The following is a 27,827-nucleotide window of genomic DNA, read 5'->3' as shown; positions in this document are numbered from 1 at the left end:
AGTACATTATCTGCAAACCACTGTGATTTAGTGTAATGTTTTTTTTGTTTCCTCTTCACAAATGCCTTTGCATGCACTTCTTCCTCAAAGCACAAGAAAGTTTTTTTTTTCCCCACCAATGTTTTGTGGGATGAAGCTTACTTACCTTTGTGTTCATGTTCTGGGAGAACTCAAGGATGGTATCCACTCTTGTCCAGGCATCTGGGTGCTCTTTTAAGTGTGTCAACACTTCTTGCGCCATCCTTTGCTGTATGAGAGATATGGATGACACTTTAGATTTAACATTCAGGTGCCAGGAAGAGACTTGTAAATCCTTGTTGTAAAAAAGGTGGAGGAAAGTCATTTCTAGACTTGATTGTGTTGCACTATTGATGCCAAAGTAAACAGATAAACATTACATGAAATAGTTATTGATAGATGTGTTTTAACGGGTTGATCAGGAGAGTATGAATTTACAAACAATGCACTTTAGATCAGGTGTGGGTTAAAAAATGAAAATCTTGGCCCAAATGAAACATTTTCCTTTTCTTTTGGGTACAAACATTTATGTTCCATGGCTTATAAAACATTTCATCTGCTTCACATCTTACCTGTGGTCCCACCCCATGATATAGACAGTTCACCACATTATCCAGCAGGTTGATATCCAGTTTCTGGTTGAAGTCCAGCAGCTGCTGTGCTGCATGGTCTGCTAACATTGTCATAATTGCTGGCATAGAGCTCTGCAACAAGGACAGCAGGGGGAGGAGAGGGGGGTCATGAGAGCACCGAACACATTCAACAGGCAAAGTCATGTGAACTGTGTGTTTTGAAACAATTCCAAACAGCTGACCACGTAACAAACATCCCCTCAACCCACCAGTGAGCTGTCATTCTAAGTAGTTCGGCTCATGGTGGCACAAGCCTGCCACTGTTAAAAAAGTGTACAAAGGAAAGGCAAGCTTTGTCAGTTGTCCTGTTGGACTGAGTTTAAAAAACTGCTGCATTTGGTTGCAAATTATGGGCACAGCGCTCTGATCTACCCCAGGAGTCAGGACTTTGGAGGAGGGGGGGGGCTTTTGCAGCAAAGACAAATTAAGTTAATTATCTCACCCCAGTGGCTGGCAACACCAGACTGTAAGTGTAAAAATGTCTCAAAACTTCAGGTAACCTACATTTTAATGGTGATTGGAGGGATTTCACCAGACTGCCTCCATAAAATCCTACCAAAAACACTGGGTTAAAACCGATCTCTGAAAGACTGATATCAGCAGTTATTTCACAATCAGTCCCTACTGCCGACTCGTTTCGACTACTCAGTCACTTCTTTACAAGACCATATTAAGAAGGTTAACGGAGCCACGTGCCGGATGTACGAGGCGACGTCACGTTGTTTACATCTGTAAAGTGACGGAGTTCACAGTTAACAGGCAGCCTGCGGTTTAAAACTGCGAATAAGGAGCGCAATTTACAGCTGTGTTGACATTATCTAGCATGCTAACAGTGGCTAGCCTTTAAGCTATATTTCTAGCCGTGTGTCGTACAAACAGTTCACATGTGGTTCGCCAATGCGACCACTCCCACCGAGGATATGGTAACGTTACTCACTGTGAAACTTTAGGGGAAGTTGACGCTTTGGGGGATTTGCTGCTACACTTTACATTACTTTTACAGGTCTGTTGGGATAAAGTTAACACCGGCTGTCGCTAAAGCACCGAGCGACATCAACCTGACATCCGCTCACATCACGCACACTGCTGATGCTGCTGTGGATGGGAGAGGCACGGATTTAAATCATACAGCTTTGTTTGGTTACTTATTCATCCGCAGCGTGGCACGTAACGTTACAGGACACGGTTAGTTACGCTTTTTAGTCAGGTTATAGCACTTTCTATGGACTGCCGACGCTAGCTAATCCTCATTAAGTAGTAGTTAAATGCTATTTGGTTATCCCAATGATGCTACTTGGGTTTCTGATTTAGCAGGAGCACTGTGACAAGCAACGTAAACTGTATATTAACACAACTTTTTACCCCCACACAGCAAAAAAATGCATTTTATTTCCTGCACAGGTAAAGCCAGTCAATACACGTTAATCACAGCATGGCAGGTTTGCACTTTCACCGCCGGTTACCTACCTAAAAGTCCGAGGCTCTGACTGAAAAGAAGCTACAAGATATAGTGAGTAGTTGAGTATCACTGTTGGTTAGAAAAAGGTTTGAGCAGCGTTGACTGTGTCTCCAGCTCCAGCAGTGAGAGAGAGAGATGTCTGGCTGGGAACAACCGCTGATGTGGATTCAAAAAACTACTACCGCGGCAAACCCAGGAATATGTCCCTCCGGTACATTTTACGGAACAAAGTAAACCTTGATTCACTCATTAATTCGTTGTTGTAATAAATATCCGGCGGGGCGGGATGGAGGTTGTGTGTCTGCGCCTCCTCTCCTCTCTCAAGCAACTGACTCGCAACCGGTTGAAACCGGTTCAGACTGGGAGATTCCATCTCGGTTTAGTTTTCAGCCGATGGCGCCGCGTAAAGTTTGGACTGGGGTTACGCCCACATCCACTCTGCGATTGGCTACAGCTTTGGCGGAGACTTACAAGCTGGCGTCCTATTGGAGGATCGACCTGTCAGTTTGTTTCAATTCGCTCAGGCACCCACGCCACTACTCCGCCCGGAGAGAAAAAGGAGGGCAGACTCCCGTGCAGAGTGGACTCCTGCATGACTCCGCTTATCAGAATAGAGATTAACTTACTGTTTTATTGATATTCCTCAGGTTAAAGCTGTGTATTACCTTCATTCATGTTAATTCCCGATAACATGACTGCACACGCGCATTAACACGAGACGTAAAACTAATGTTATTTAATGCTTTTATCCACTTAGACTCCCTCTCTCTGTTAGTTATACCACTTTTAAACGTAACATATCCAGAAAGTACTGTGTCTGTCTCATGCAGGTACACTGTTGCAAGTACCATTCATTTGCCTGTTGCTTGTAAAGCTGGTAATTTTCCACCAGCCACGAGTGGGAGTGGTTACATGATCATGAGCGCACGGGGTTAGAAAAACGACCTGGAGGAGAATTTGTAACACTAGCAAAGTGCACGGTGGACTTCATAAATATATAGTGTAAGCAGCAACTGAGACAAGAAATGCAGCAGCACTGTCCACATTCTGCTAATTCAGAGCCATATAAAAGTGTGCACCGCTGTCAATTGAGGATGCAAACATGACAGCGTTTTTCCCCCCCTCTCTGTGGTCACGTGGTCCAGCGCGCTACTTGATGGAAAAATACTGGATTTGGTGTGTAGTGGAGACAGTACACAACCCAGTAAAGTCATTCAGGGAGGATTTTTCGAAGGGCGTTTGAGTCTTTACCCAGCAACAATGTCTACCTCTCATTTCTAAATGTCTCTGCGAGCCACAGAAACATGTACAGGTCAATTTGTGTTCTTTGAAGTAGTCTGGTGCTGAAATGCTGTTTGTTCAAAGTCATTTCTGTCTTTAAAGTGCACGTAGCATTTGGGCTGGAAAGGAAATGTCATTTTGTCCTTTTTTCATGTTTTAAATGGATTATTTGATGAAAATGTGTAATTGCAACAAACCCTGGTATTACCTTGGTTAGTGTTGCACACTGGTCATTATATTAAGTGCACTGTAATCATTCAGCTCATAGAAAATGCTGTCAAGCCCACAATCCAATGTCATACTGAATTGCATGGCAGGTGGATCCCTCATTATAATATAGGAATCATGCGTAGGTGCAGAGTTGTATGATAAAGTTATCAGGGACTTACATAACTCTTCAAGGAAAGTGTGACCTCAAACCTTAACGATTTAATTGACAGCAGAGTTTAATATACATACCATTTTCCATCACAAATGTAAATTACCTTTTATTTCACCTGTTATATATGTGCACTGCTGATGTGTCCCTGTCCTTGGATCAGCCTCACACCCCAGGCAGCTGGCCTATATCTGTTATTTGTTATTTGTTATTAACAAACAAGATTTCAAAGGCTATTATCTATGCGTTGATTCATAAATGCCATTTGGTTTTCCCTCCGTGCTGTTGCATTCCTAGAATCCTCTGCCCTCCGAAGAAAAGAGAAAACACACACATTTCTAGCCACAAACTGGTCAGCCCACTTTTTAGGAATACAATAGTCTTGGAAAGACCTTCACCTGAAGTTCAACTTAAGACGTAGTATATGGGATAAGAGATGTTGATATACCGTAGGTCTATATTCCTCTACATCCTATGACTGCAAACAAATAAGCATGCAGGATAGACTGTTATGTCTATCTACGATAATTGTTTTATATTTTGTCCTTCTAAAGCACTTTGTTATCTCTGGTTTTGATAAGTGCTACATAAATAAACATTTATTATTATTATTGTTATTATCTTAATACCCAACTATTTAGTCTTATAGTGCAAATTAACATAAATCTACAAATAGGTGTGTGTGGACCCTTAAATCTGTGCATGTACTTTTGTTGATGTTTCAAATAGTTGCTGTCAGTGAAGTAATGTGATTGAAACAGTGGGTTAACACATAGCAGTGATTCAAAAGAGCATTCACCAGCCCCTTTCACTCAAAGTAAGCCACACTTCACAAAGCTTGCATCATTCTGATATCACCGAGTAACTCGTAGTACTATGAAATTCCATGTCATCTTATTCAGAGTGTCATTTTGGTCACGAAAAGTCAACTGCCTGCAGGCCCTCACTGCCAACACAACTGAGCTTCTCTCCAAGTGCAGTGCTGGAATTTATTGTTACACGTGTGAAGTTTGGGGGTAAGCAACCTCACTCAGGCGTAGGCTGGTTAAATCTTGTTCTGTCTGGTCGGGGCATGGCAGTCCATCCATTTACATATATTATCATTGCACCACACTAGGGGGCTGACCTCCATGTGGCAATCAGCTAAAAAAAAACACTTGTGATTTGTTGTGCGAGCTCACACTGTTTTTAACCAAATGGCTGAATGGACAGCTTTGGAATAAAAGCCTATAATAGTAAAAGTTGAAAATTGGTGTACAGTTTCAGAAGAATTACGCTATATACTAATATTGTATAACAAATAGTCATATTTTAGGTTTCCTTGACTGTTTGAAGTGATGTTAATCATTTCATGTGCTTATACTTGTGGATAGTATCTGTTCACTTAGGACTAAAATACACAGTTGTGATTGTGATCAGCCTGCTACTCCAGCCCATGCTTCAGTCAGGACATTATATAAACAAATAACAGCGCCATCTTCTGCAACTCCAGTATTTAAAATATTGCTGCATCTGAAATGCAATCCTGGAGCACCCTCTGCTGGGGAAAAAACAGCCATGTATGAGTGGAAACACCATTTTTACTGAAAGCCACACTGAAACAAGATTATAAATATTTGATGGATGTAAATTTATACTCAATATGGGATAGGTGACACATCTAAATCATACCTTGATATTCAAGCAAAAATGGCAAAATGACTTCTGTGAAAAGGGTTTACAAGAGAAGTTTGCTGAGCTTTATAGTTTCTGCAGGTTTTGACAACTTAATTTTTCTGGTGATTTTACCATTTATATTGATAATTGCTATACTTCTTAAATTAAATGGTTAATCTGGTAATTTCTGCTGATCATGTGAACTTGTGAATTGGCCTATATGCTCAAAGGGGCTCTTTGTTTTGTCTATGACTTGCCAGATTTTTAACTCTGATGTCAATATGTTCCTAATATATTTGTTATGTTCTTTTTCCGCTTCAATAACTGTGTTCTCACAATTAAAAAAAAGATTATTTTATCTTGTTTTGTATTTTTTTTACTTTACAATTGCCATGCACTCTATGTATACCACATGTATGCATGTGCTGCTCCCCCTCATGAGTTGTGAGCAAACATTGTAAGTGGACATTATGTATAGGAGGATGCATCGTTGGTGTGACTATGTACTGTAGAGGACCAAAAGAAGACATGCAAGAGCCATGTTCCATTCAGTTTTATGATGCAAAACAATTTAAAAAAAAAAAAGATCATAAAAAATAAAAATGCGTAATAATCACAAGCAAATACTTCATGATTTTTTACCCATGGCCCATTTGGGGAGAAAACTGTCATTCTAGAAAATCCACATGGACCACTGGCTCAATGTACGCAATATTAAAGTACTCATTAGGCTCCTGTAAGAGTATGGTTTTATATTTTTGAATTACTGTTATTAATGCATTACTGTGGATTACAGTGGAAGCAGCATTTGAAGTTGAGTTATTGTATTGTTTTCAACTGAGGTATTTGAGTATCAGCCTCATTTTTACATATCTATGTATGTGTGTGTGTATATCAATTTGTATACTTATACATATGACCTGATTATTTCTGATATTGATTGCAGACCAAAATAAATTTCAATCTAAATATTGTAATTTGTCATTTTAACTGCTCCATATATTGTTAGATAGTTTAATCAAACCACTGAATTGTTTTAGTGGTCTCTTTAATGGTTATTTAAGACAAAACAAGTGGTTGCATTTAATGTAAAACAACATCATAGGTTCTGTTCTGTCCCTTCATCGATCCTACAGAATTTAGAGGAGAGTGACTTTCATTCCGTCAGCGTGCATCTGGCTGAACAGATCATGTTCATCTTAAAATGCAAGGTTGTGAGTGAGTCTGCTACAGCTCAGCTGAGCAGACAAGCTGTGATGAAGGTACAATTATAACACTACAGCCAGTGTTTTCTCTGGTGTGCTTATTACAGTGCTTCCAGTAGGAGCATCTTGTCTTTTCAGGTGTATGTTTATGGAATAGTGTATCACTCACTATTAAGATCAGGCCTCTTTCAAGTGTTTTTGACTAGTTAGGTCAGAGTTCGTGTCTAGGTTGGTTGTGCAAGCTTAATGCTGGATGACATCTATATTTGGATTCTTTAGTTTAGCAAAAACAATAACTTTTGATTTTTTATACAAGTTATCCAGCAGTTACAGTATCGCTGGATTGAATCCATGAGGTGGTGTGGAGCAACAGTTACAAGGCAGTTTATAGCCCTTTGGCCTGTTCCCATGCTACTTTGAATCAGCAACCATTTGAAATGTACAAAAAAGATGCGTATAACAGTAACAATAATTGTCATGAAGTCAAAATCTGTGGTAAGCTTCACAGTAAGTTTCACAGCACTTTCCCAGATTTATCTCTGTTATTGTGACTCAACAAAAACAGTGTTCAGAATACACAGTTAGTGCTTTTGGTACCTATTTATACTTTGATGATAAAACAATCTGTCTCGACACCAATGAGAAATATGAACTTTGTCCAAGAATTGCTTCCAGCGTGTACAGTTCTTTTTTATGAAGTAATAGTAATGTTAAAGTATATTGTATCTGTAATCGACCTGTGTCTCTAAAAACGTAGATGTGAGTTTCTTAAATCTTATAGCAAACAGTTGTGGATCTTCAAACTTCACAATATCACAGAATTACTTACAGAAACAAGGAGAGGAATGCAGCATAGCTTTCTCCAACAATTTTCCTCCAACTGCTTTGAATCTGAATTGTAGCTGTCAAATAAATGTGGTGGAGTAAAAAGTACAATATTTCAACAGTAACTGTGTGGGCTTCCGATAAAACAAATCTGAAATCTGTTGAATATTTGTCAAGTAAAGCTGTGACATCAAATACCACTTAATGAATTTAAAGCTGAAGGCAAGTTAAGCTCAAAATAAAAACCCAAGTAGTCTGATCAATATCTTCTGCAACTCCTGGAAGCTATCATTTAGTTTTCCCATCAAGCACACTCAACACAGTACACTAAACATAGTTTGATTCATTTTCTGACCACAGACCTAGAAACCAACCAGCACTTGTTTGATGGAATACAACCTGGCTTCAGGTTTTTTTGTCTGTAAGTTGCCCACTTTACACATCTGTTATCCAGCACTGGGCTTTATTACCTAATCTAAAGACTTCTCTGCATGTGTTATACCAAGACCCCACTTTCCAAAACTGGATCTAAGCTTCCTAAGATATTATATAAGTTTATAATTCCAAAGGAAGAGTGATAGAAAAAGTGATTTACACTCATTACCACAAGTGACTTTAATCATGTCACCTCAACCAGGCAGCTGTTGCTTTTCCTTATTTGACATAATTTGAACTCTGCAGATCATCTGTGCACTAGATAGATGTCTGGATAAGAGCAGTAACTGGAACTGTGTTGCTGGGAAACAGCTTGGTTTGAATCAAACTGGACCTGTTTAGAATATCTGTTTTTGAAACTGAAATTGTCTATACTTTTCCTCCTGTTTTTGATTTTATCATGAGCATATCCTCTTGATTATATCTGATTATTGCTCATTTGATGATATTTCACACATTTAACAACATTTCACCTCAGTTTCGTAGGTATTTGACATTAGGCTATTTTCCTTTGAAAACTGAAGTCTAGACTAAAACAGTAATAGTCTCCATGTGAGAGTGAATGTCAATATCAACTTCAAATCACCAGCTATCAACTTATCAGCTACAACACCACTGAGCATTAAGAAGAGGGACTTCCTGAGGAGGATTTGTACGAAGATGGATGAATTCAAGGTAGGGACTAAAAAATGCACAAGTGAACCCACTGCTCTCTGAAAATGTAATCTTAACCACTTCAAGATGTCAGATGTCAGTTTTGAACAGTTGTTTTGTGCTGACAGAGTATAAAAATCTATGCAAACCTGGGCACCGAATTTACTGCTGAGGATCTGCTCAACATCTGCTCACCTTTTGGATACGTGGTTAGAGTTCAGGTAACTTTATTAAAGACAGTTTAAGAAGCTTAAGAATTTATTTCACCGTCCTCAGTAGTGTGGTCAAGATGTTTTCCTCTCATACCTCAGAAAATAGTGAAAAATGGACTCACACATGGTGTGGTGACCTATTCTAATGCTGATGATGCCTTTGGGGCCATGATGAAGCTATGCGGCAGACCAGATTTCTTTGTGGGGTATTTATACCAGGAGGGAGCCAGAGAGACCTATGAGAATAAAAGACCAGAAAGTCCAAGTGAACATCAATGTCTCCCACAAGATGAGTTCAGTGACATGCCGCCACCAACACTGCCTAGTCTGCTGGACACACTGAATCCACCAGCTCACAGCCAGGTAATGAGGCACAAAATTGTGTTTGTTTTACTTCATTTTTTTCTACTTTGTGGTTGATTTTAGGTGCCTAGGCTAATTTGAGTAAATCTTTTGGTTTCTGTTTGTCAGAGTGTGTGTCTTCGTGTTCATAACTTGCCCAAACATACGAATGAAAAGTACCACGTGCTCAGCCTCCTCCCTGCATACGCAACCCTTGTGAAGGTGCTAACTCATCAATTTAAATCAGTTAATTAGTTTGAGATGTTGAGTGTACCTGCAGATTCCAACATGTAATTTAACATTATTATGATCCCATAGGTGCGGTTGAAAAAAGCCCTTGTGATGCTTCCTGACATCCACAAGGCCTCACAGCTCATGGATTTCTTAAATGGTCTCTATACAGGTTCCAGACGTCTGTGTGTTTCCTTTGCACACGCAGGAGGTGAGACAAGGCCTCCGCCAAGGGCAGCACACAGAAAAGGCCATAAAAAGCACCAAGGTCTGCTCTAAATCCCCAGTGTACTACAGGATCTCTGACACTGATAGAGACAGAGCAGCCAGCCAGTTAAGAATATGTTCAAAACACACAGAAATATAGTAAAATATTAATAAATACTTGTATCCCTGCAGAAAACGAGTTTGGCATTTTATTGCATGATTTACTAAATAGAAAAACCTTAGACTGAGCAACCTACCAAGAAATATAGATTTAGAAGTACAATCAAAATGGACTGAAATTTTATACAGATATTTGTTCTTGGTAATCATCATTTCCAATGTCACACACATGCTATTATAGTCACATTCATGTCATGTCAGATTTATTTAAGTACAAAACTGGGGAACACAATCAGATTACATGGTACCATGAAAAATAACATGTCATGATATTTATATATACATTTTATAATAATACATTATATTAATAACATTGTATTTATGACTCAGGACTTCAATATTCAAAGGACAGGTTCACAGTTTTTCAAGTGTGTCTTAAAACAACAGTCAGGTGTCCATATGAACAGTGAAAGAGGTTTTCCTCACTGTAATCATTCCTCCTGTTCATACTGACTATTAAAAGATCCTTCAAATGGGCTTTCAGTGTAACTGATGGGGGCCAAAATCAATTTGCAATTTGTCCAAAAATACATTTAAAAGTTGATGTGAAGCTTATATGAGGCTTCAGCATTCTGAGTTAGTCATATCAAGTGGATATCTGACACATTTAAAGTCTTTTTAGCATCAAATTCCCTCTTTGTGTTTCCCGTTGAGCTGTGGTGGAAGTATAGTAGCAAAAAGAGGAACTTTGGCACTAAAAAGACTGTAACGTTGAAAGATATCTACTTGATTTGACTCATTTGGAATCTGAAGCTTCATATTAACTTCAGATAAACTTCTACATATTTTTGCACAGTAGGAGGACTGTGGATTTTGTCCCCAACTTACACTGTAAGTGCATTATGATCTTCTAGTGTCAGTATGAACAGGAGGAATGATCAGAGCAAGAAAAACCTGTTTCAATGTTCATTTGGGCTCCTGACTGTTGTTTTGAGACAGACCTGAAAATTTGTGAACCTGTCCTTTAGGTAATAAAGTGTCAGAAATACATTTAAATGTGTAGCCTACTTTTAACAATGGCCTCAATATTATTCAAGACAGAAATACAAGATGCTCACAAAATGTCACAACACCATCTTATAAACAAGGACTTGAATTTAACACCTTAGCTATTACACATGCATCTGTGAACTAAAGAAGAAAGTGTGTGTGTGGCTGTTGTACACTGAGTTATTCCTACAGTTTTACTGGGATCCCCATTAATTGTTACCTTGGCAACAACTACTCTTTCTGGGGTCTGTATTAAAAATAAATACATATTATCAACCATGTTTGCATTACATACAGTAAACAATATACGTCACAATTACATTCAACAATATACTGACATCAAAAATATGCTAAAAGAAAATAGAACCAAAATAATTTGACAGGTAGAACAAAATATCATTAGTACTGCAAAGAAATTAGATGAATTATTTTTACAGCTTTTCATTCAAGAAGAACCTCTTCAGCTGTTAAAACATGTCTTAAAGCCAAAATGCCAGTAGTACTTTGTAGTATGTTGTGGGCAGTATAATGTGTTCTAAACCTTTAAAATCTTTAAAAACTTGACTTTCTTATGGTGCACCATGTTGTCTTTTTTGCAACACACACACTGCTTATTGTGTGACTGAAAATGAGTTTTCTGCTTTCTGGTTTAATGTGAAAGATTTCTGCTGAAGAAATGCTGTTCCCTTCATGCTGAACTTCTGCACATCATCCAGCAGGTGGCGCTTTGTTATACTGCTTCATAACCATACAGATCATTAGGGTTTTATCTTGAAAAATTGCAGTTTCTGTCAAAAGTTTATTGATGGAAAGTGTTGTTTTCAAGTAAATAAAACTAAGAAACACTCTCCCAGCCCATATTTGTCATCTGGCTGCTTTTTTATACTCTTTAAACTTTATTATTATTTGCTTTGAGCCTTTTGGCTACAGCCTTCCCTCAAACACTCTTTATATTTAAAGAATACTGAAGAAATATATATTACTTTTTTTCTTTATTCTTCTTATTTATTGAAACTTTCTAGCTACCACTTTCATTCCATTACCACTTTTCCATTCACGTTCCATTCAAGTTTCATACCAAACATATCCTGTGTACATAATACAGTACATCTCTTTCCTTAGAGAAAATGTATGCTGCCTACATTAAACTGGCTAATAACGGAAATCTTTCAGAAAGTTGTAGTTTTAGTTCTACAAATACATTTGAGGCAGCTATGGAGGAGGAAATAAACTCACCGTTTTGAGTTAATCCTCACTTGGCAGAGCTGAAGATCTGCAGTTTTTCTGGCCCATAACCTCAGGGCATGCTCACACCAAGTGTGTGTGTGTGTGTGTGGAGTGGTTTATTTGAACTCTGGAGTGTTTACTGCTTTGGCTCAGTTCATTTGGTCAGGTGAGAGCATTTGAAACAAAGTGGCAACAAATGACAACCACAGTAAGAAGCAAGCTACAGGAAACAAGTGCAAAATACCAGTCTTTATGTTGACTCTTCTTCCTGTGGTTGACGCATTCTTATCTTTGTAATACTGAAAGAATGTTGGTCCCCATCTCAGTATATGATCTGTTATGTTTTTACTGATATGGCTTCCTGATGCCTAGTGTTGATTTTTTGATTGAAGTATTAGATAGTGTCAAGTAAGGTTCCTGATGGCAGGCAGTATTGTATATTGATTCTCTTTAAATCTGACCACTTTTCTGCCCAAAATCACAAATAAGTAAAAGTACACCAACAAGTATTATCAGCATTAATCACTGATGAATCAACGTGTAAGCAGTATTTTAATGTGGTCGCTGGTTGAAGTGAAGTTCTGTGAACAATTTTTTATCATGTTGAATAGTTTCATATATATCAGTGCATAATATTTGATAAACTGATCATATGTTTTGTATGTCAAATCAGAAACTGTAACATAAATAGTAAAAATAGCTGTTAGATAAATGTAATGCAGTAAAAGTACAATATTTACTAATAGAAATAATATATATTATAATACATTTAGAAATCTAGGGGAGTTCAAGTATACTGTATAGCATAAAACTGAAATACTCATGTGAAGTGCAAGTAACCAAGTTATCCTGCACCATTGGTACCAATAAACAAGTCTACAGTCATGCTTGCAGCTAGCTGTTAGGCTGCTCTTGTGCTAAATGCTCACATCAGCATGCTAACAACATGCTACTTTGTTGTGACAGTGCCCTCCACCAGGACAAAGTATTGAAAATGTAAAAAAAACTTAAATTCAAGCACACTACAGGTCTATGGTACGGGCTGTCATAGTTTGTTCACCATTTTGCTATATTCTTATCAGCATGAACAAGCCTCTGAGACAAGATGATACTGAAATATGTACACTATTGTGGAAATCAGGGCTGGATTAACCCACTAACGGGCCCCGGGGCAACAATGTGCTGTGGGCCCCTGGTGACACCCTGTTTCACTCACTTTTTGTGCATTGTGTAGACATTACACCCAACATTATTTAGTAAAATGCACCACATAAGCACAAATAAAAACTTGAAATAATAAAGCTCTTAAAACTCCATTTTTACTCCATGCTGAACTAGAAGATGGGGGCTCAAGATTAGATATAATGGTGGTGATGCTATAAGGTCCCTATCATTTCAGTTTATAATGTGCTTCAGTGGTGCACACAGTATCAACAAATACATTTGCGATTAATTAAAACCACAAACTAATTGCCACATGGTGAACCTGGAGCCTTGGGCCTGCTAAGGGTCTGGGACTCAGGTGCCATTGTCCGCTTTGCCCTGTTGGCAGTGCAGTCTCAGTGGAAACAGATCGATATTCCCCATCTGAATCAGTTCAAGTTATGGTCTGTCTGTAAACAGACAGTTAACACCAGTACTGATCAGTTCTACAAATAGCATGTAATCAATCAAACTACATCATAACTATCATATCACAGACTGCTTCCACATCTGCCCGTCTGCCATCTGCTCTGCTGCTACTTCAATAATAGCTTGCAGCTGCAAAGGAAGGAGGGGAGAGGAGGGGGCTTGTGTGTGTGGAGGGAAAAACCCAGAGGGGCGAGGGGTAAAGGGAGGGCTGGGAGGCGGGGAGGGAGGGAGGAAGAAGGAAGGAGGGGGCGGTGAAAGCAGAGCTGTGATGCAGACAGCGAATCACATGAGCATGGATCTGTTTACAAACTGAGGGCTGTAGACGAGAAGTGGAGAAGAGAGACGGGGAAGGAGAGGGGAGGAGAGTGAGTGTGAGAAGAAAATACAGGAAAAGAGAAGAGAGCGTCAGTCTGAATCTGAATTAACATTAGCTGCACTGTTTTCCTGTGTTATATATCTTGTGGTCTGTGTTCAGAGCAGAAAGGCAAGGGAAGAGATGAAGAGCTGCTTTCCACAGGAACACTGAGGCTGCCTGCCTGGTTGGCTGGCCGTGCTGCCGGGGAATCCATCCATGTCCCTTCCCTTTGTCTCTCCATAATTGGCCACGGCAGGTTTTCACAGCCAGAGAGGAGGAAAGCAACGTGGAGATCTAAAAGGAAAGGACGAAGGAGAGGGAAGAAAGGAAGAGTGAAGAGGAAAGAAGGGGAAGGGAGGGAGAGCCTCGTGACAATGTTTTGAAGGGGAGACAAAGCAAAAAAGCAGGGACTGCTCGGCCAAAGGTTCATAAGCAGAGTGCTGGATGGGATTTGGAGTATATTTCCTCATGCTGTCAGTAGCATTGTTGTCTTTTTATCGACAAGACTCAAAGATTCAAGACTGTTTTTAGTGTTTGTCATGCAAAGGGAAGACACAGGAATTAGATTTCTTTGTCTTGTTTTGGAGTCTAAATCTGGGTCAAGGAGGGTGTTTGTATCACATTTTTTTAGGGTAGATCACCACTGCTGACTGAGTAAACAGTGTTCAGATGAGCGACTGGTTATTTGTATGATGTCTTTTTGAGGAACTGAGAGTCTCTAATCAGGTCTGCTTACTCCAGACCACAAGGATTTAACTCACTGTCCATCCGCTCCTTCAACTATCAGGGTCAAGTAGTCTGAACTTAAAAAGAAGTGGACATAAAGGCCTCACCTTGTCCTTTTTAGTCCGAGGAACGATCTCAGAAAAGTTGATTCCGTGATATTGGAGAGCTCAAGAGCCCAAAGATTTCCTGGGTTTGCGATCCGAACATCCACACATTTGATGCATCCTGTCCAATGGTGTAACGGTAAGTTGCAACAGCTTTTCCTAAGTTCAAACGTAGCCTAGTTATAAGGAAAGGGTTTACTAAGTGGAGATTCACACACATCATACACTTGATTAAAATGGGTTACACCACAGAAACTACTTGTAGGGATTAGTTGTTACCATATATTTACTTTTACTAACTGGCAGGTGTGGCGTTAAGTTACATAGCTAACAGAACCAACTGACAAAACAAATGTTAGCTGGCTAATGTACAACTTGTTAAGACTGACAAAAAAAGAAGAAAGATCAAAATGCTGTTTAAAGATTATGTAAACAGGGAATATTTTAAATGATTTTTCCCTAAAATAACACAATATACTTCAAATTACAAAACATTATGCCACATAATGTTAGACTAGCTAAATGACCAAATAGCCTAGAGTTGGTTTGGTTAGCATAATCAGATATATTTCCCACACTTTCTAAACTGCATGAATTCTACTAATTCTGAAACACACACATTTCTCCATGTATGCATTAATTAAAGAATAATAATAATACCTACATTTACAAAGGTTTGGCTTTTAGCTTCTAATCTATTGTTTTCCCCCCTAAAAGCGTAATTATCTGAATGTCTGTGAAGATTCTCAGTCACTTAGGTCATGGTTATCCAAGGGTTGAATAAAAGGTAATTGGACTTGGTTGTAGATACTTGAAGACTTTTCGCCTCTCATCCAAGGGCCTTCTTTAGAACTCTCCGCAAGAATATAAGTTGTTGCTCTTGACCTCAAGAAAGCATTAACTACTGCGGTTCAAGTCAAGAATCCCCTTGGATGAGAGGTGAAACATCTTCAAGTATATACAACAAAGTCCAGTTGCCCTCAATTCAACCCTCCTTGGGTAATTTTCTGAAGTTATGCTACGACTTGTGTTTAGTCGATTGTTTTTGAATTGGAGAGCACTACAGATGTTTCCTAGCAAATCTTTACTAGCTGAGATATTTCTCAAGTTTTGACAGTGCAACACGGTTTAGTAAATCACTATTTTGAAAGTAGCTAGTAGTTACAAAGGAATTGTGGACTTTAACACAGAATTAGTAATAGATTTATGAATAGCTAATTCCGAATCCAGATATAATTATTTTATATACAAAGTTATGACATATATGACCAATAAGAACCATGATCACAATGTGTTTTTTGTCTGTGATATACCACCTACATGACAGAAATATGACCTCAAACATCCTCTGAAGAATGCCTTAATACAACCAGATTTTTTCTAGCCAGAATTGTAAAAAACAAGCCTACTATTGTTGTATAACAGTGTTCAGGTACTGTCCTCCCTCAGACTGCATGCATTTGCAAGGTGGCCTACCTTTTAGCGCTCAACTATCAATGATTTACTAACATCGTGCTAAGATTACAGTTGCCTCCTCCTTCACCCAAACCTCCTGTCAAACCCCCCCCCCCCCCCCACTATACACTGAGATGGCACTCTCCTGCTATGACCCCTGTCCATTAGAAAATGACTTTTGAACCAGGAGGTCTCCACCATAATATAAGTTGTTGCTCTTGACCTCAAGAAAGTGTTAACTACTGTGGTTTAAGGCTGATGTGCGTCATGCAGAATGAAAAGTGCCATGTTCAAGCCCCTCAGGCTGAAAACACTTCTTTCTCCCAGAGCCCAAACTCCAGCGAGTAAGTGCTTTTGGGCCAAGTAGCAAGTGGAACACATTCCTGTGTGACGCAAGGATGGTTGTAAAAGTTCACATGAAAGTACTTTGCAGTGCTACAGAGAGGTTTTTGCTGTGGGACCTATGAATTTTATAAATATGTGTAAGGTTTGCCCCCTGGTAAAGCCAGTAAGCATCCTGAGGATAGTGAACACCGGTAGAAACAAAAATAAGTTGTCTCCCTTAGTAGACTCTTCTTCTCTAGTGTACATGTAATCTTTATTGTTATGGATTTATGCCATTAAGAATTTATAACCCTAAAAACATTGATTATACAAGTAAGGTGGTAACTGGTTGTCACTTGGGTTGACAGTTTAAAATATCAGCATGAAAAAAAATTGTCACAAGTTATTTCCTCAACACAGTTCTCTCCCTTCCTTTGACTTTCTCACTCACCTTAGTTGAACGCAAATTAGAAATTAGGCACCTCCATAGATGTCATTACACACCACCTCTACACGTGCACTCATATCTTTCATCCAAGTTCAGAAACTTTGTGCAGCTCATTACATTGCAATTTGAAACAAGAAGCTTCCCAGATTCAGTGTTGAGCATGTGTGCCAGGCCTTACAAAGAACACAGATAGGAACACACACGTGTGCCTCCTATAATCCAATCCCACATCCTTGCAGTGGGTGGTGGAAACAAGCAAAGTGTGGGACTGCCAGATACAGTTGTGTATGGAGGGCTATGGCTATGGCTCTGGTGGAGCCAGTGGACTCAAAGAAACAACAATAAACCTACAGCAGCAGATCCATTATGAAAGACCTATTCTCCGCTAAGAGTGGAAGAATTTACTCTATGAAGAGAAAGATACAGTACACACATGGACACGTAAACCTGTCTCACTATCCTTCTGGGGACTCTATTGATTGTGTCATTCTTTAGCCCCTAACAAGGAAATTCCAGTATTTTTCAGCCTGTGTCCGATTCTATTCCCATTCAAATGCTAACATGCTGAGCTATTATAGCTAACTGCATGGGAATCTGCTTTGAGAGCAATTTGCTGGCCAACCAAACTGCTGCCTTTTCATCTGTGTAATAATTTATTACATAACGTTTCCTACATTACATGATTCTATTTCAACAGAGGTAAACATATATTACAGCAAGTGTTTAATCTATCCTGGCCTAGATTCCAACAAGTGTTTGAAATGATTCATGTAAACTTGAAGATCATTTGGAAACTTTAAGGAGGCTTGCACTGCTTGCCTCTATCTCTATTACGAAATCTCAGATTACGGAGGTTGCAAGTACAAAGTTAGCATGACCTATTGTCAGGACAACCACAATTATGTGATTAAAAAAGACAGTAATCTCCCTTTAATATTAACCATCAGAGCTACAAGCCCAACTTAAATCATTACTCTGGACCTAATATAAAACTAATCCAGGACCTAAAGCCAAGTTATAAGCCTAAAGTGAACTGTTAAGCTTGTAGGAACAAGTTTTTTGATATGTGAATCTGTCCCATCAACATGAGTGGATGGGACAGATTCAAACTATTAGGTTTGGGTACCTATAATATGAAGAACAGCACACACACATACACACATATTATGCAAACCATTTATGATAATATGTTCTGTCTGTGTAATAATTAATGTGTCTTAATCTCTTAATGGTTACAAATTGATTCAGAGTCTTGAAATGCCATGTATTAAACACCCTTTTTGCAATTCATATATTCATTCTTGCTGATTTCTAACAGGCTTTTAAATGCCACATTATGTAGGCTACATTCCTCATGTCAATTGACTCACTATCGCTCTGTGTGCTGTGGCAGTTCATGGTTAAATAAATACATTTGTTGTCATTCATACATACAGTATTTTCATACATTTTTATAATGCATTTCAACACAGGACTGTGTATGTGCATTGTCGACAACTGTAGGCTATATTCATGAGTGCCTTGTTCTTTGTGCAAAAACACATTTGATATGAGATCAATATAATCTCCAAACTATTTGAAACACTTGATGAATTTTGGCACTACACCCGAAGAGTATGATTAGACTAAAATACGGGTCAATACCAACCTTTCATTAAGAAATCATATTTGTGGGTGTGATAATGCACTTTGATATGTATAATAGTACAAATACATATTCAATGGATAGCTTAGATTGCCATAGTCTAGGTGCTGTTTCAGAAGATTTTTTATTTTAAATATTGTGTTTTTTACTGTAAAAAATTAAAAAATATATATATATAATCATCAACTGTGGCAGCTGAATTTAAAAAATACTGTTCTTCCAAACAAAACTGGTCTAACTCTGATTTAAAAGCACTTGAGGCTTTATTCATACAATATCTTTGCTCCTTTTCTCATTGTGTCTTTTTTTCATGCATCCCCTCTTCTTAGGGTGTCTGTGTGACCTTGGATTGCAGAACTCCGACCCCTACTGCAAGATGACTTCAGAAGAGCTCTTCCACCTGCCGCTCAACGTCTACATCATCATCCTGGGCATCGGCCTCTTCATCCTCATGCTCAGCCTCATCTTCTGCTGCTACCTGTTCAGGTACGAAATAACAGACAAGACTCCCTTGCACTTTTACAGACTGACTTGCAATACAGGGCCAGTATTAGCTTGATATTGTTCAGTTAAATTCATTCACTTCTGACAGAACAAATACATTTGAATGTTAAACTGTGGGAGGATTTAACTCAACAGTGTGTCAAACCTGAATTGAAATTTGCCTCGCCATGCCTTAAAGTAAAAGTGTCACATATCATCAACCTATAATCTTCAGTTTCTCCAAGGTCCTCTAATTTACTTATTTGTTGTTTCCACTTTCCCTCATCCTGCCTCAAACCTTTACAAGTCAGTGGTCTCATTTTCTAGCAGTGAGTGAATGTTTCATCCATATTCATCCGACTTGGTATCATTTGGCTTTTACATGGGACAACTGATATCAGTGGCATGAAACATCCACCCAATGAAAACCATTTAAGTTGTATTATGGGCAGGTTTCACTCTAATTGGCTGACTAGCAGATAGTATTTTCACAGCTCTGAGAAATCTGCTTGAAACTCTTCACAAAGTGGGTTTTAATATTTTCTTGAAATGCCCTCAGTTGATTCAGGTCATCTGTCCATGCAGAGGACTCATTGTATTACATGGAAATACATGGTGCATTGTCTGTTGTTTGACAAATCACAAAGGCTCAAGTGATCGCTGCTTAAAGCAATTACACAGTGGGTGGGATAAGGTTTGTATACTGCTGTCAATCTTCAGGATTTCTGGAAAAACCTGTTCACCCTTTGGCAATGAGGTTATGCTTTGTTAATTTATCTATCTGTCAGTCAGAAATTTGACTGTGGGATAGCACTATATAAAGTTGGGTTTACAGCTAGGCTTTGGTTCAAGAAAAAAGCTGTGGTAATGATTTGATAGAGTTTGTTTTTAGCCATAATTATGATGACAGAGACTCAGGGTATGTTTGCAGAATCAGAGAATTCAAAATGGCTTGATGAGAATATGTTTTATCAATCAGGTTGGTATTTTTTGTGCGCTGGCAGAGGAATAATTCAAACAGTTACCTCAAAGACAAAAGTGCCCCTGTAAATTCAATCACTTCCAAGGAGGTTTCAAGCTTCTCAAATGTTGTATATCTCAATTAAGAATGAAAATGTTTATTCATTCACTGAACCCAGAATAATAATAATATATTTCTGCTTTTAACAACTTACAATCAACTTAATGAAACATAATTTCAGTCAGAAGTCTCAGGCATGGGTGTGTCCTTAAAAGTGTTATAGATCTGCTCATGGTGAGAGTAGATGCACAGGCTGTTACTTGAATTTGGCATTGTGTGAATTCCAGGACTGCTTGAAGCACTATCCCAGCTGATTCATACAGCATGACAAGACATGCCCTGATAAAGACAGATATGGAGGCACCAGGCACATTATAGAATTTTCATGACTCTAAATTTCAGCATTATAAGTTTGTTTTATGGTGTTTCACAGACTCAGACGACAAGGTGCACGAGAACAGTACGGCTACAATGAGGTAAATGTTGATGCCATATCCAGTTATAATTCAGAATATATTCATTTGCTTATTTGTCTGTTGCAATTTACGCACATTGTCATGAATCCATTCTGGTTAACAGGTTGTTTTGAAAGGAGCGGGGAAGAAACTGAGCCTTCTTGGTGTAAGTAGGCATGAACACTGTTTTGAAGTAGGCAAAAGAACAATGCTAACAATCCTAGACCTGGCTACTAGGACGAAATCAATGTGGAAAACATATTCTGTAGCAGTTTAAAGACTCACATGTATAAAATGTAGCAAAATGCAGTGATGGCTACAACAAACGAAAGTATATTTCACCAACACTGTTGGCCAATTGCTTATGTAATCTGCACATGAGTCACTGACATCCCAGTCAAAACGTTCTTAAAGTTCATAGGATAAACTATTTTGTAGATCCACCCAAGCCTTTCGCACACTATCAGATAGTAATTCAGATTGTAATCTTCCTTTGAAATGACTTTGTTTTATCTGTTTCTAAAAGAACTATACAGTGATTCCTTATGTGGAAAATCCTACAACTTTTTTCACCATCAATGAAGAAGAAAACAAGGAACAGAACCTCATCTGCTAAATTAATGGCTGGTGGAAGTTCAGTATCACAGAGCTATTCACAGCTACTCTGCTGTGTCCCAATTCCATACTACATAATAACTTTAACCAAATTTGGGAAAAATGAGAATCTCAAAGATGTCTGTAAACTAAATTAGGTTAATTTCAGTGTAGTATTGTCCCACAATGTGTACAATATAAACAGAGGAGCTATCCAGCAGAAAATTAAACCAAGAGTAAACTGTGTTAACTTCTGGAAGATCCTCACTGAACAAACAAGTAAGAAATCTTCATCATTTTGCTTTTTGTTAAGTTGCCAAATTTGAGATTGGTGAAAGGCTGGTAGTGTTCTAAAGTAACAGTCAGACGTGTCAGTGTACATCCGCACTCTTATTTATTGTATAATAAAAGCAAAAACAGAGTATTATTAAGATCAGTTGTTCATACTGTACAATATTAGCATGCAGTATGGTGGTGGTGATAAACTTATGCAGTGGGGTCATGGTTATGTTGGTTGAATTACTGTTGTGGTTGAATGATACATTATTGTTCTGACCGTGTAAATGCTGTATTATGACTGAACTGTGTCATGGTCATTTCCCCTTGCAGCAAACATGTGCGGTGTGTTTAGAGGAGTTTCGCAGCCGGGATGAGCTTGGAGTGTGCCCGTGCTCCCATGCTTTTCACAAAAAGTAAGTTCTCCAGCCTCACTTGGTAATTAATTATCAAAGGTCCATCAGATTGGACACTCGACTCCATATTTGTGAACATGCACAGCTGAATTTCAAAATTACAGTCCACTGAACAAACCCCCCCCCCCCAAAAAAACAAACAAAAAAACAACTAATGCAGCTGTTTCACAAATTGGAAATTATACAGCTAATTTTATTGACTCATATATATGTGTTTGTGACTAAAGCAGACTATTTTCATTTCACATTAAGATCTTAGTTTAGAAAATAAAACCATGTGGAATAGCACTTTTGGAACAGCCATTGTCTATAAATCCAGTCCCCAAGTGCCATTAAAACCACCAGTAAATATCCTGGCCTATATTTCTTCTTCTTCTTGAAGAAATCTTGACTAACCAGTTCACAGGAATGACACACAACTTCCACTTTATTTTGATGGATTTTTGCTGTCAATATATCAACTGAAGCAGTCAGAGAAGCAGTGAAAGGCAGAAACAGATCATCAGCAACTTGCCCTGGAGAAAATGAGAAGCAAATTCCTGACAACATACTGTATGTCGTACATGTTTGAACATGAGCATGCTCTGTGCAACTGAGACCTGTTTTTGCCCTGTGGCAAAGGTGTGACATTGACAGCAGCACTTTTAGACCGGTTTGCTTTCTGACCAAAGTTCTGTAATTGCTGTCTTAGTTATGGGGAAATCAGGATTAAGTGCACTCTAAATGAGTTCCTCTATATGTGACAATCTGGAATGAAGTGTCCTAATGAGTGCCCTTTCAGTGGAAGAAGATGTGATAGTCCCTTGTAAAGTACCCTCACAAGATGCAAGAATGTACTGCCCTATGAGTTGCCATTGCAATGGAGTGAGCTGGAGGTTCTGTTATGGGTACCCTTCTAGTGAAAAAAGTGTAAAAAGTGCCATTTAGGGTTCCCTTAAGTCTAACATACTGAAGTGCAGAATTGTCCTTTCAACAAAAAAAGTGCCCTCTAGGTTGCCACCTGGTGTGAGAAAAACATGGTGAAGTGTCCTTCCAGTGAAGCACATGGAGTAACCTGGCCATTATTGTAGAAATGAATGTATCCTTTATTTAGGCTGACCATTAGAAAGATACAGCCCTTAAACACATTTTGTAGTTGTTGTGGCTGACATTATACCATTCAGTTGATTTTGGTACAGTACTAGTTTGCTCAGCCACAACCCCTTTAGATCGTTCTAGCACAGTCTAAGCTGCCAGTGACAAATGCATCAGTCGAGTGATCATTCTCTAAATTGAAGCTGATCAAGACCCAGCTTAGAAACAGATGTGGGGAAGGATGGCTCACAGATCTTCTGCTGTTGTGCATTTGACCATAATGAGGTCATTAACATTTACAAACGTATGGCCAAAAAAATTCTCCTTTAATTTCACCAGTCTTGCTTCTCGCTTCCCTGACAAGACTGCTCAAAACAGCTGATTCTCAAAATGTTAATAGCTCCATGTTTTCACTACAGATGTGTTTGAAAAATAAACATTTTAAACATTACCTATTCTCTGTATTTCATCACAGAGATGTTTGCAAAATAAATGTAAAAAGTACATCCTTTTTAATACAGAGGTGTTGTTTTCCTTATAATCTGAATCACCCTATAAAATGTTAATCTTAATACGGGATGTAGCCTTTTTACCAACCATGTGTCATTGTTCTCTGCTGATGGGGGCCCAATGGATGTATCAGGTGCCCCTGTATATTTTTTCACCCCTGCCCCTCAGACAACCTGAGTCCACCAACTGTATCTCTACATGTATCACCCAGCCCATCCTCCCAAGAAAAACAACAGTATAAGTCAGTTGCCAAAAACAACCTATAGTTACATTTGAGTGACAGACGCCATCTAGCAGCCCTAATAATTGTGACCCAAAGAAGTGATACAGCTCAGATGATGTCTATGTAAGGTGACAAATTTCTATATTGGAGGTGGTGTGTTGGGTGGTTGGATAGATAGATAGATAGATAGATAGATAGATAGATAGATAGATAGATAGATAGATAGATAGATAGATAGATAGATAGATAGATAGATAGATGGCAAAAAGTGGACTGTGCTGCAGGAGGCCACTGTTCGCTTCCTGTTTCCCACCATGAATGTCACATTTCCAACCAGGACAGTTTTTTAAAAACCATAATGATTGTTATAGTGTTTACTGTTGCCATGACGATGAAGGTTGCCTAACTTGAAGGAAGTAATAACTTAAACCCACACCACGCTTCAAATGATCATTTTAACCCAAACCATGATCTTTCCCTAATCCTAGCCAAGTGGTTTTTGTGCCTAAACCTAATCAGACCTTACCCACAGCATTGTCACACCATAAAACATCATTACTTTTTAACAGGGATTTGTAATGGTTTTGGAGAGCACAGACAAAATGCAGCATATTAGAAATCGCTCCTACGATCATTCTGCATGGTACATTCTACCTATGTGGACGTGTTGCAGCACCAGTCCCTGTGAACTGTGTAAATATCCTGCATGTCTGTTCAGTCCTGTTTAACAAGTGTCAGTTCAGCTGGTTAAACTTCTGCTTCTTGTCTTCATTCCTAAAGTGTACACCTCAACCAGCTACATTACTTTGTGTACCTTGTTTCCCTTTAAAATGACAAGACAGGGTAATACTCTATCTCTCATCTGCTTTTCTTAGGTGTCTGCTAAAATGGTTAGAGATCCGTAGTGTCTGTCCCATGTGCAACAAGCCCATTTGTCGCCTCCAGCCTGACCCCCCACAAGCTCCTGAGCGGCCGCAGAGTCTCCTGGAGGTCTGAGAGGGGAAAGCACGTCACGCAGCACCTCACACTCTCCAGTCGATTGACACCTATCACTATAGAGGGTCCTGTTTCCCCGTTCAACAGATTGTAGTTTTAGTAACACAAACATTTTTGAGGCAGAGCTGCTATGGAAGCAGAAATTATATAAATGTGAGAGTTAAACTGTAAGTGCAGAACCAAAGAACCAGAGTGCAGTTATTTAGTGACAAACATCACTGAGAAGGAAGAAAGTAAATATCAAGATTAAAAATATAAATGGTAATAGGTAACATAAAGATAATCTCAACTCAGAGATCCATTTACTAGCTTTATGAGCTTTCAATCACCTCTCACTGTCTTTATTCAGCTAATACAGCTGTCATAAATGTGAAACTTTGATCGTTTCATTCCTAGTGGTTGTATATGTGTGAAGATAATAACCCTGAGACATAATGACAGTCAGTTGGTTTTTGACCATGGCATTCATGATAGCAGATTGTAATGGCAAGGCTAGCATTGCAAGTTTGACTGTGAATTGTCAGGTAAGCTAACTATCAAACTTTCAAACCAAACAGCAATTTTCTGTAAGTGGCCACGTGACTGGATGCTTAGAGGGGAACTCCGCTGATTTTACACATCTAAGTCTGTCTGACAAGTTTGAAAATGGAAAAAAAATGTGTGGTGCTAAAAATAAGTGAGGTTACCAGACCTCTGCCACCCACACCTCAACTCAGCTAGCCACTACTAGCATTGCACACAAGAATCTCCCAACCAACTTTTAGCAGTCTTGTTGCATTGTGGGTAATATAGGCACCAGGTTTTGATAAGGAGGAAGAATGCTTGGGGAAAAAAAGAAGACATCTCTGCTTCTGCTGTATCCATTTTATAACAACATAAAGTTGTAGGAGTGCAATGCTAAATCAGTGGAGTACTCCTTTAAACTAATGTACAGGTGCCCTAAAGCTGCAGATCCTCTAATGGCCACTAAACAACACTCAGATTGGGTTATCAAGATAGAGTGTCAGCAAGCTAATCCCACTTCATATGTGTATATTGGTGACGATCTTTAAAATAATTTTATTAAGACGATACCAAGGTGTAAGTTGCTGTAATGAATAAGGACAACAAGGCAAAAAACATTCATAGGCATTAAGTTGAATTTAAAAAGTGTAAAATGGGTGTGCTTCCCTCAGAAATTGTCACAATGGAATGAATTGTGTGTCTATATCACGTACATTGCTTTTTTTGCTAAAAATACCACAATGCAATGCTTCACCTTTGTTGAATGTACACTGTATACTGTCATGAGAGATTATGCCTGTTAGCAATGATGATTCTTAAGTGTCTGAAATCCCAGTTTGCTCCTCATTATAGATGAGTTGTTAGGGAATAGTGGATGATCTTCAAAATGCTTTTTCTGAATCCTATGGACGATTTAACTGTCTATTGTGGTAGCAGGACAGCTATTTCTTTGCCTTTTTCAATATGCTTTAGTTTAATATTTCTTAGGATAATAGAATCTTTGTTATATCACCAACAACATGTCATTAGCATCATCATCATTAGCACTTCTTCCCTTAATTCAACATAGTTCACACTTGCTGTTGTCAGCACTTGGTCAACAGAGGCCAAATGTATGTATTTGAAATTTTTGTCTGCATATGACAGAATGAGGGACATCATCTGTCTTACTTGGAGTCCGGAGAGTGTGGGGGTACCAGAATGTTAAAAAGAAATCAAATTCAACATTCAAGGGCCAAATGGAGTAAGAAAAGATACTTATAGCATTAGCAAGGTCATGTATCATCCAAACAGTCATGATGGGCGCTCAGCATGTTGAGGATGTTGATACTGCTGTAACTCAGCTAATGAGATTACCTCTGCCTCCAGAGCAGCTCTGCCTCTGAGAAATGTTTGTATGACAAACTCCAGGCAACTCCAGCTTTCAGTTTGCCCAAAAATGACATGCAGCTCCGCATGAGTATGATGTGTCTTGATCTTTCACCACAACTGAAGAGCCTGGAGCCAGGAAAAAAAGAAGATTTATCCACCAGACACCAGCTTTGAAGATTTCAAAACCTCCTAAAGCCCATTCTGTTGCCCCAAATGTGAGGGCAAAGGTAGAGACTGTAAAGAAAGATGTGCAGTTGTGGAACAATCAAAAATATCAGAGAGGCCTGTTTAATTTAACAAACAGGACATTCTTGTGAAACAACAAGATGCAGGGATGGTGTGTGTTTGGGCTTTAACCTTCCGTATCTCAGAGTCAACCGACTCCATGTTGCCAAGTTGCCAGGCTGAGTGAAGAACGTGAAGACTTGACTGCTGAGACAGATGTCATATGGGGTCTGATATAAGAGACACCTGCATTACATGCTGTCACATGCCTGTTCAAGATATCCAGCAACAATTAAGGTTCTAAGTGATTCAATCACTAAAATAACACATATTATATACATGGTTTTTAAGTTATTTCTAAAGGAGTGTTTTGTATCGTAACTGGCTTTCAATAAAAGGTATAGTGTTTCAGTGATGCTATAACACTTTGACTTTCATTTGTCAAACAATCGACAACATTTCCAGTGAAACAGAATGGAACCAACCATCCTACAGAGAAATCTTACCTTCTGATTTCTAAGAACAGCTCTGTACTACAGTGATATAAATAGACATGCTACACTGATATGAAGAGCCTGTTTGAACTGGTTAGTTGTCTGAGTATTGAGGTGCACCATAAAGCATCCTTCTCTGTATTTAACATGTAATATATACTATGAGTACTTTGTAAATTGTAAATGCTTTTAAAATTTCGACTTAAAAGAAATATAACCAGTGTTTTGATAAGGTCATCTCAATGTAAGTCTTTTTTTCTAATTTTGCTACATATTGACATTTCATTGTAATATATGGACGGGTTATACTGTTGTGCTATTTGTGCCCACTCTTTGCTTTAGGTGGGTTGGATTTGGTTGATCTTGAAATAGATTGTTGTCATTTTTCTATTGAAATTCAGCACTGGCAATGCTGCCCACGTTGTTACCGTACCATGCTAGCGGCATGGCTTTAGAGTCATTTGGTTCATGTCAATCTCTCGGTTAGTCAGTCTATCAGTCCACCACTTAAGTCTTGACTGAAATATCTAAACAACTATTGGATTGTTATTGAAATGTTGTAA

The 27,827-nt window shown here is 38.7% G+C and overlaps 3 protein-coding genes across 9 annotated transcripts in view; 2 read left to right on the top strand and 1 right to left on the bottom strand.

Moving 5' to 3' along the window:
* xpo1b (exportin 1 (CRM1 homolog, yeast) b) overlaps positions 1-2,485 on the bottom strand; it is a 28,846-nt gene extending 26,361 nt beyond the window's left edge. Inside the window, exons 1-3 of one of the 3 annotated variants that reach the window (XM_067609404.1) lie at positions 2,118-2,485; positions 591-722; positions 146-247 (exon numbers count right to left, since the gene is read on the bottom strand). In XM_067609404.1, the coding sequence (XP_067465505.1) occupies positions 146-247; positions 591-716 (228 nt within the window). In that variant the 5' untranslated portion in view covers positions 717-722; positions 2,118-2,485. Of the gene's footprint in view, positions 1-145; positions 248-590; positions 723-1,587; positions 1,719-2,117 lie in introns of those variants that run through there. The other 2 variants (XM_067609405.1, XM_067609406.1) reach the window with 2 other exon arrangements.
* A 5,746-nt stretch (positions 2,486-8,231) lies between these two features.
* On the top strand, positions 8,232-9,726 carry LOC137197589 (uncharacterized). 5 transcript variants are annotated; one of them, XM_067611089.1, is made up of 6 exons: positions 8,232-8,372; positions 8,480-8,565; positions 8,673-8,765; positions 8,976-9,119; positions 9,228-9,320; positions 9,502-9,726. In XM_067611089.1, the coding sequence occupies exons 1-6, from the start codon at positions 8,333-8,335 to the stop codon at positions 9,694-9,696; spliced, it is 651 nt and encodes a 216-aa protein (XP_067467190.1). In that variant the 5' UTR covers positions 8,232-8,332; the 3' UTR covers positions 9,697-9,726. The 5 variants fall into 5 exon arrangements, with proteins under 5 accessions (XP_067467190.1, XP_067467188.1, XP_067467186.1 ...); XM_067611085.1 differs by having other exon boundaries at positions 8,233-8,372; positions 8,856-9,119; XM_067611086.1 differs by having other exon boundaries at positions 8,233-8,372; positions 8,856-9,119; positions 9,417-9,726.
* A 4,127-nt stretch (positions 9,727-13,853) lies between these two features.
* Positions 13,854-27,501, top strand: LOC137196646 (RING finger protein 122-like). The gene is made up of 6 exons (XM_067609403.1): positions 13,854-14,889; positions 18,952-19,108; positions 20,560-20,602; positions 20,706-20,747; positions 21,785-21,867; positions 24,550-27,501. The coding sequence occupies exons 1-6, from the start codon at positions 14,865-14,867 to the stop codon at positions 24,668-24,670; spliced, it is 471 nt and encodes a 156-aa protein (XP_067465504.1). The 5' UTR covers positions 13,854-14,864; the 3' UTR covers positions 24,671-27,501.
* The last annotated feature ends 326 nt before the right edge of the window (positions 27,502-27,827 follow it).

Source organism: Thunnus thynnus, chromosome 14 (assembly GCF_963924715.1).
Source record: "Thunnus thynnus chromosome 14, fThuThy2.1, whole genome shotgun sequence".
NCBI classification, from domain to species: domain Eukaryota; kingdom Metazoa; phylum Chordata; class Actinopteri; order Scombriformes; family Scombridae; genus Thunnus; species Thunnus thynnus.
The sequence above is the reverse complement of the archived record's forward strand: the minus strand, read 5'-3'. Positions and strand labels throughout refer to the sequence as shown.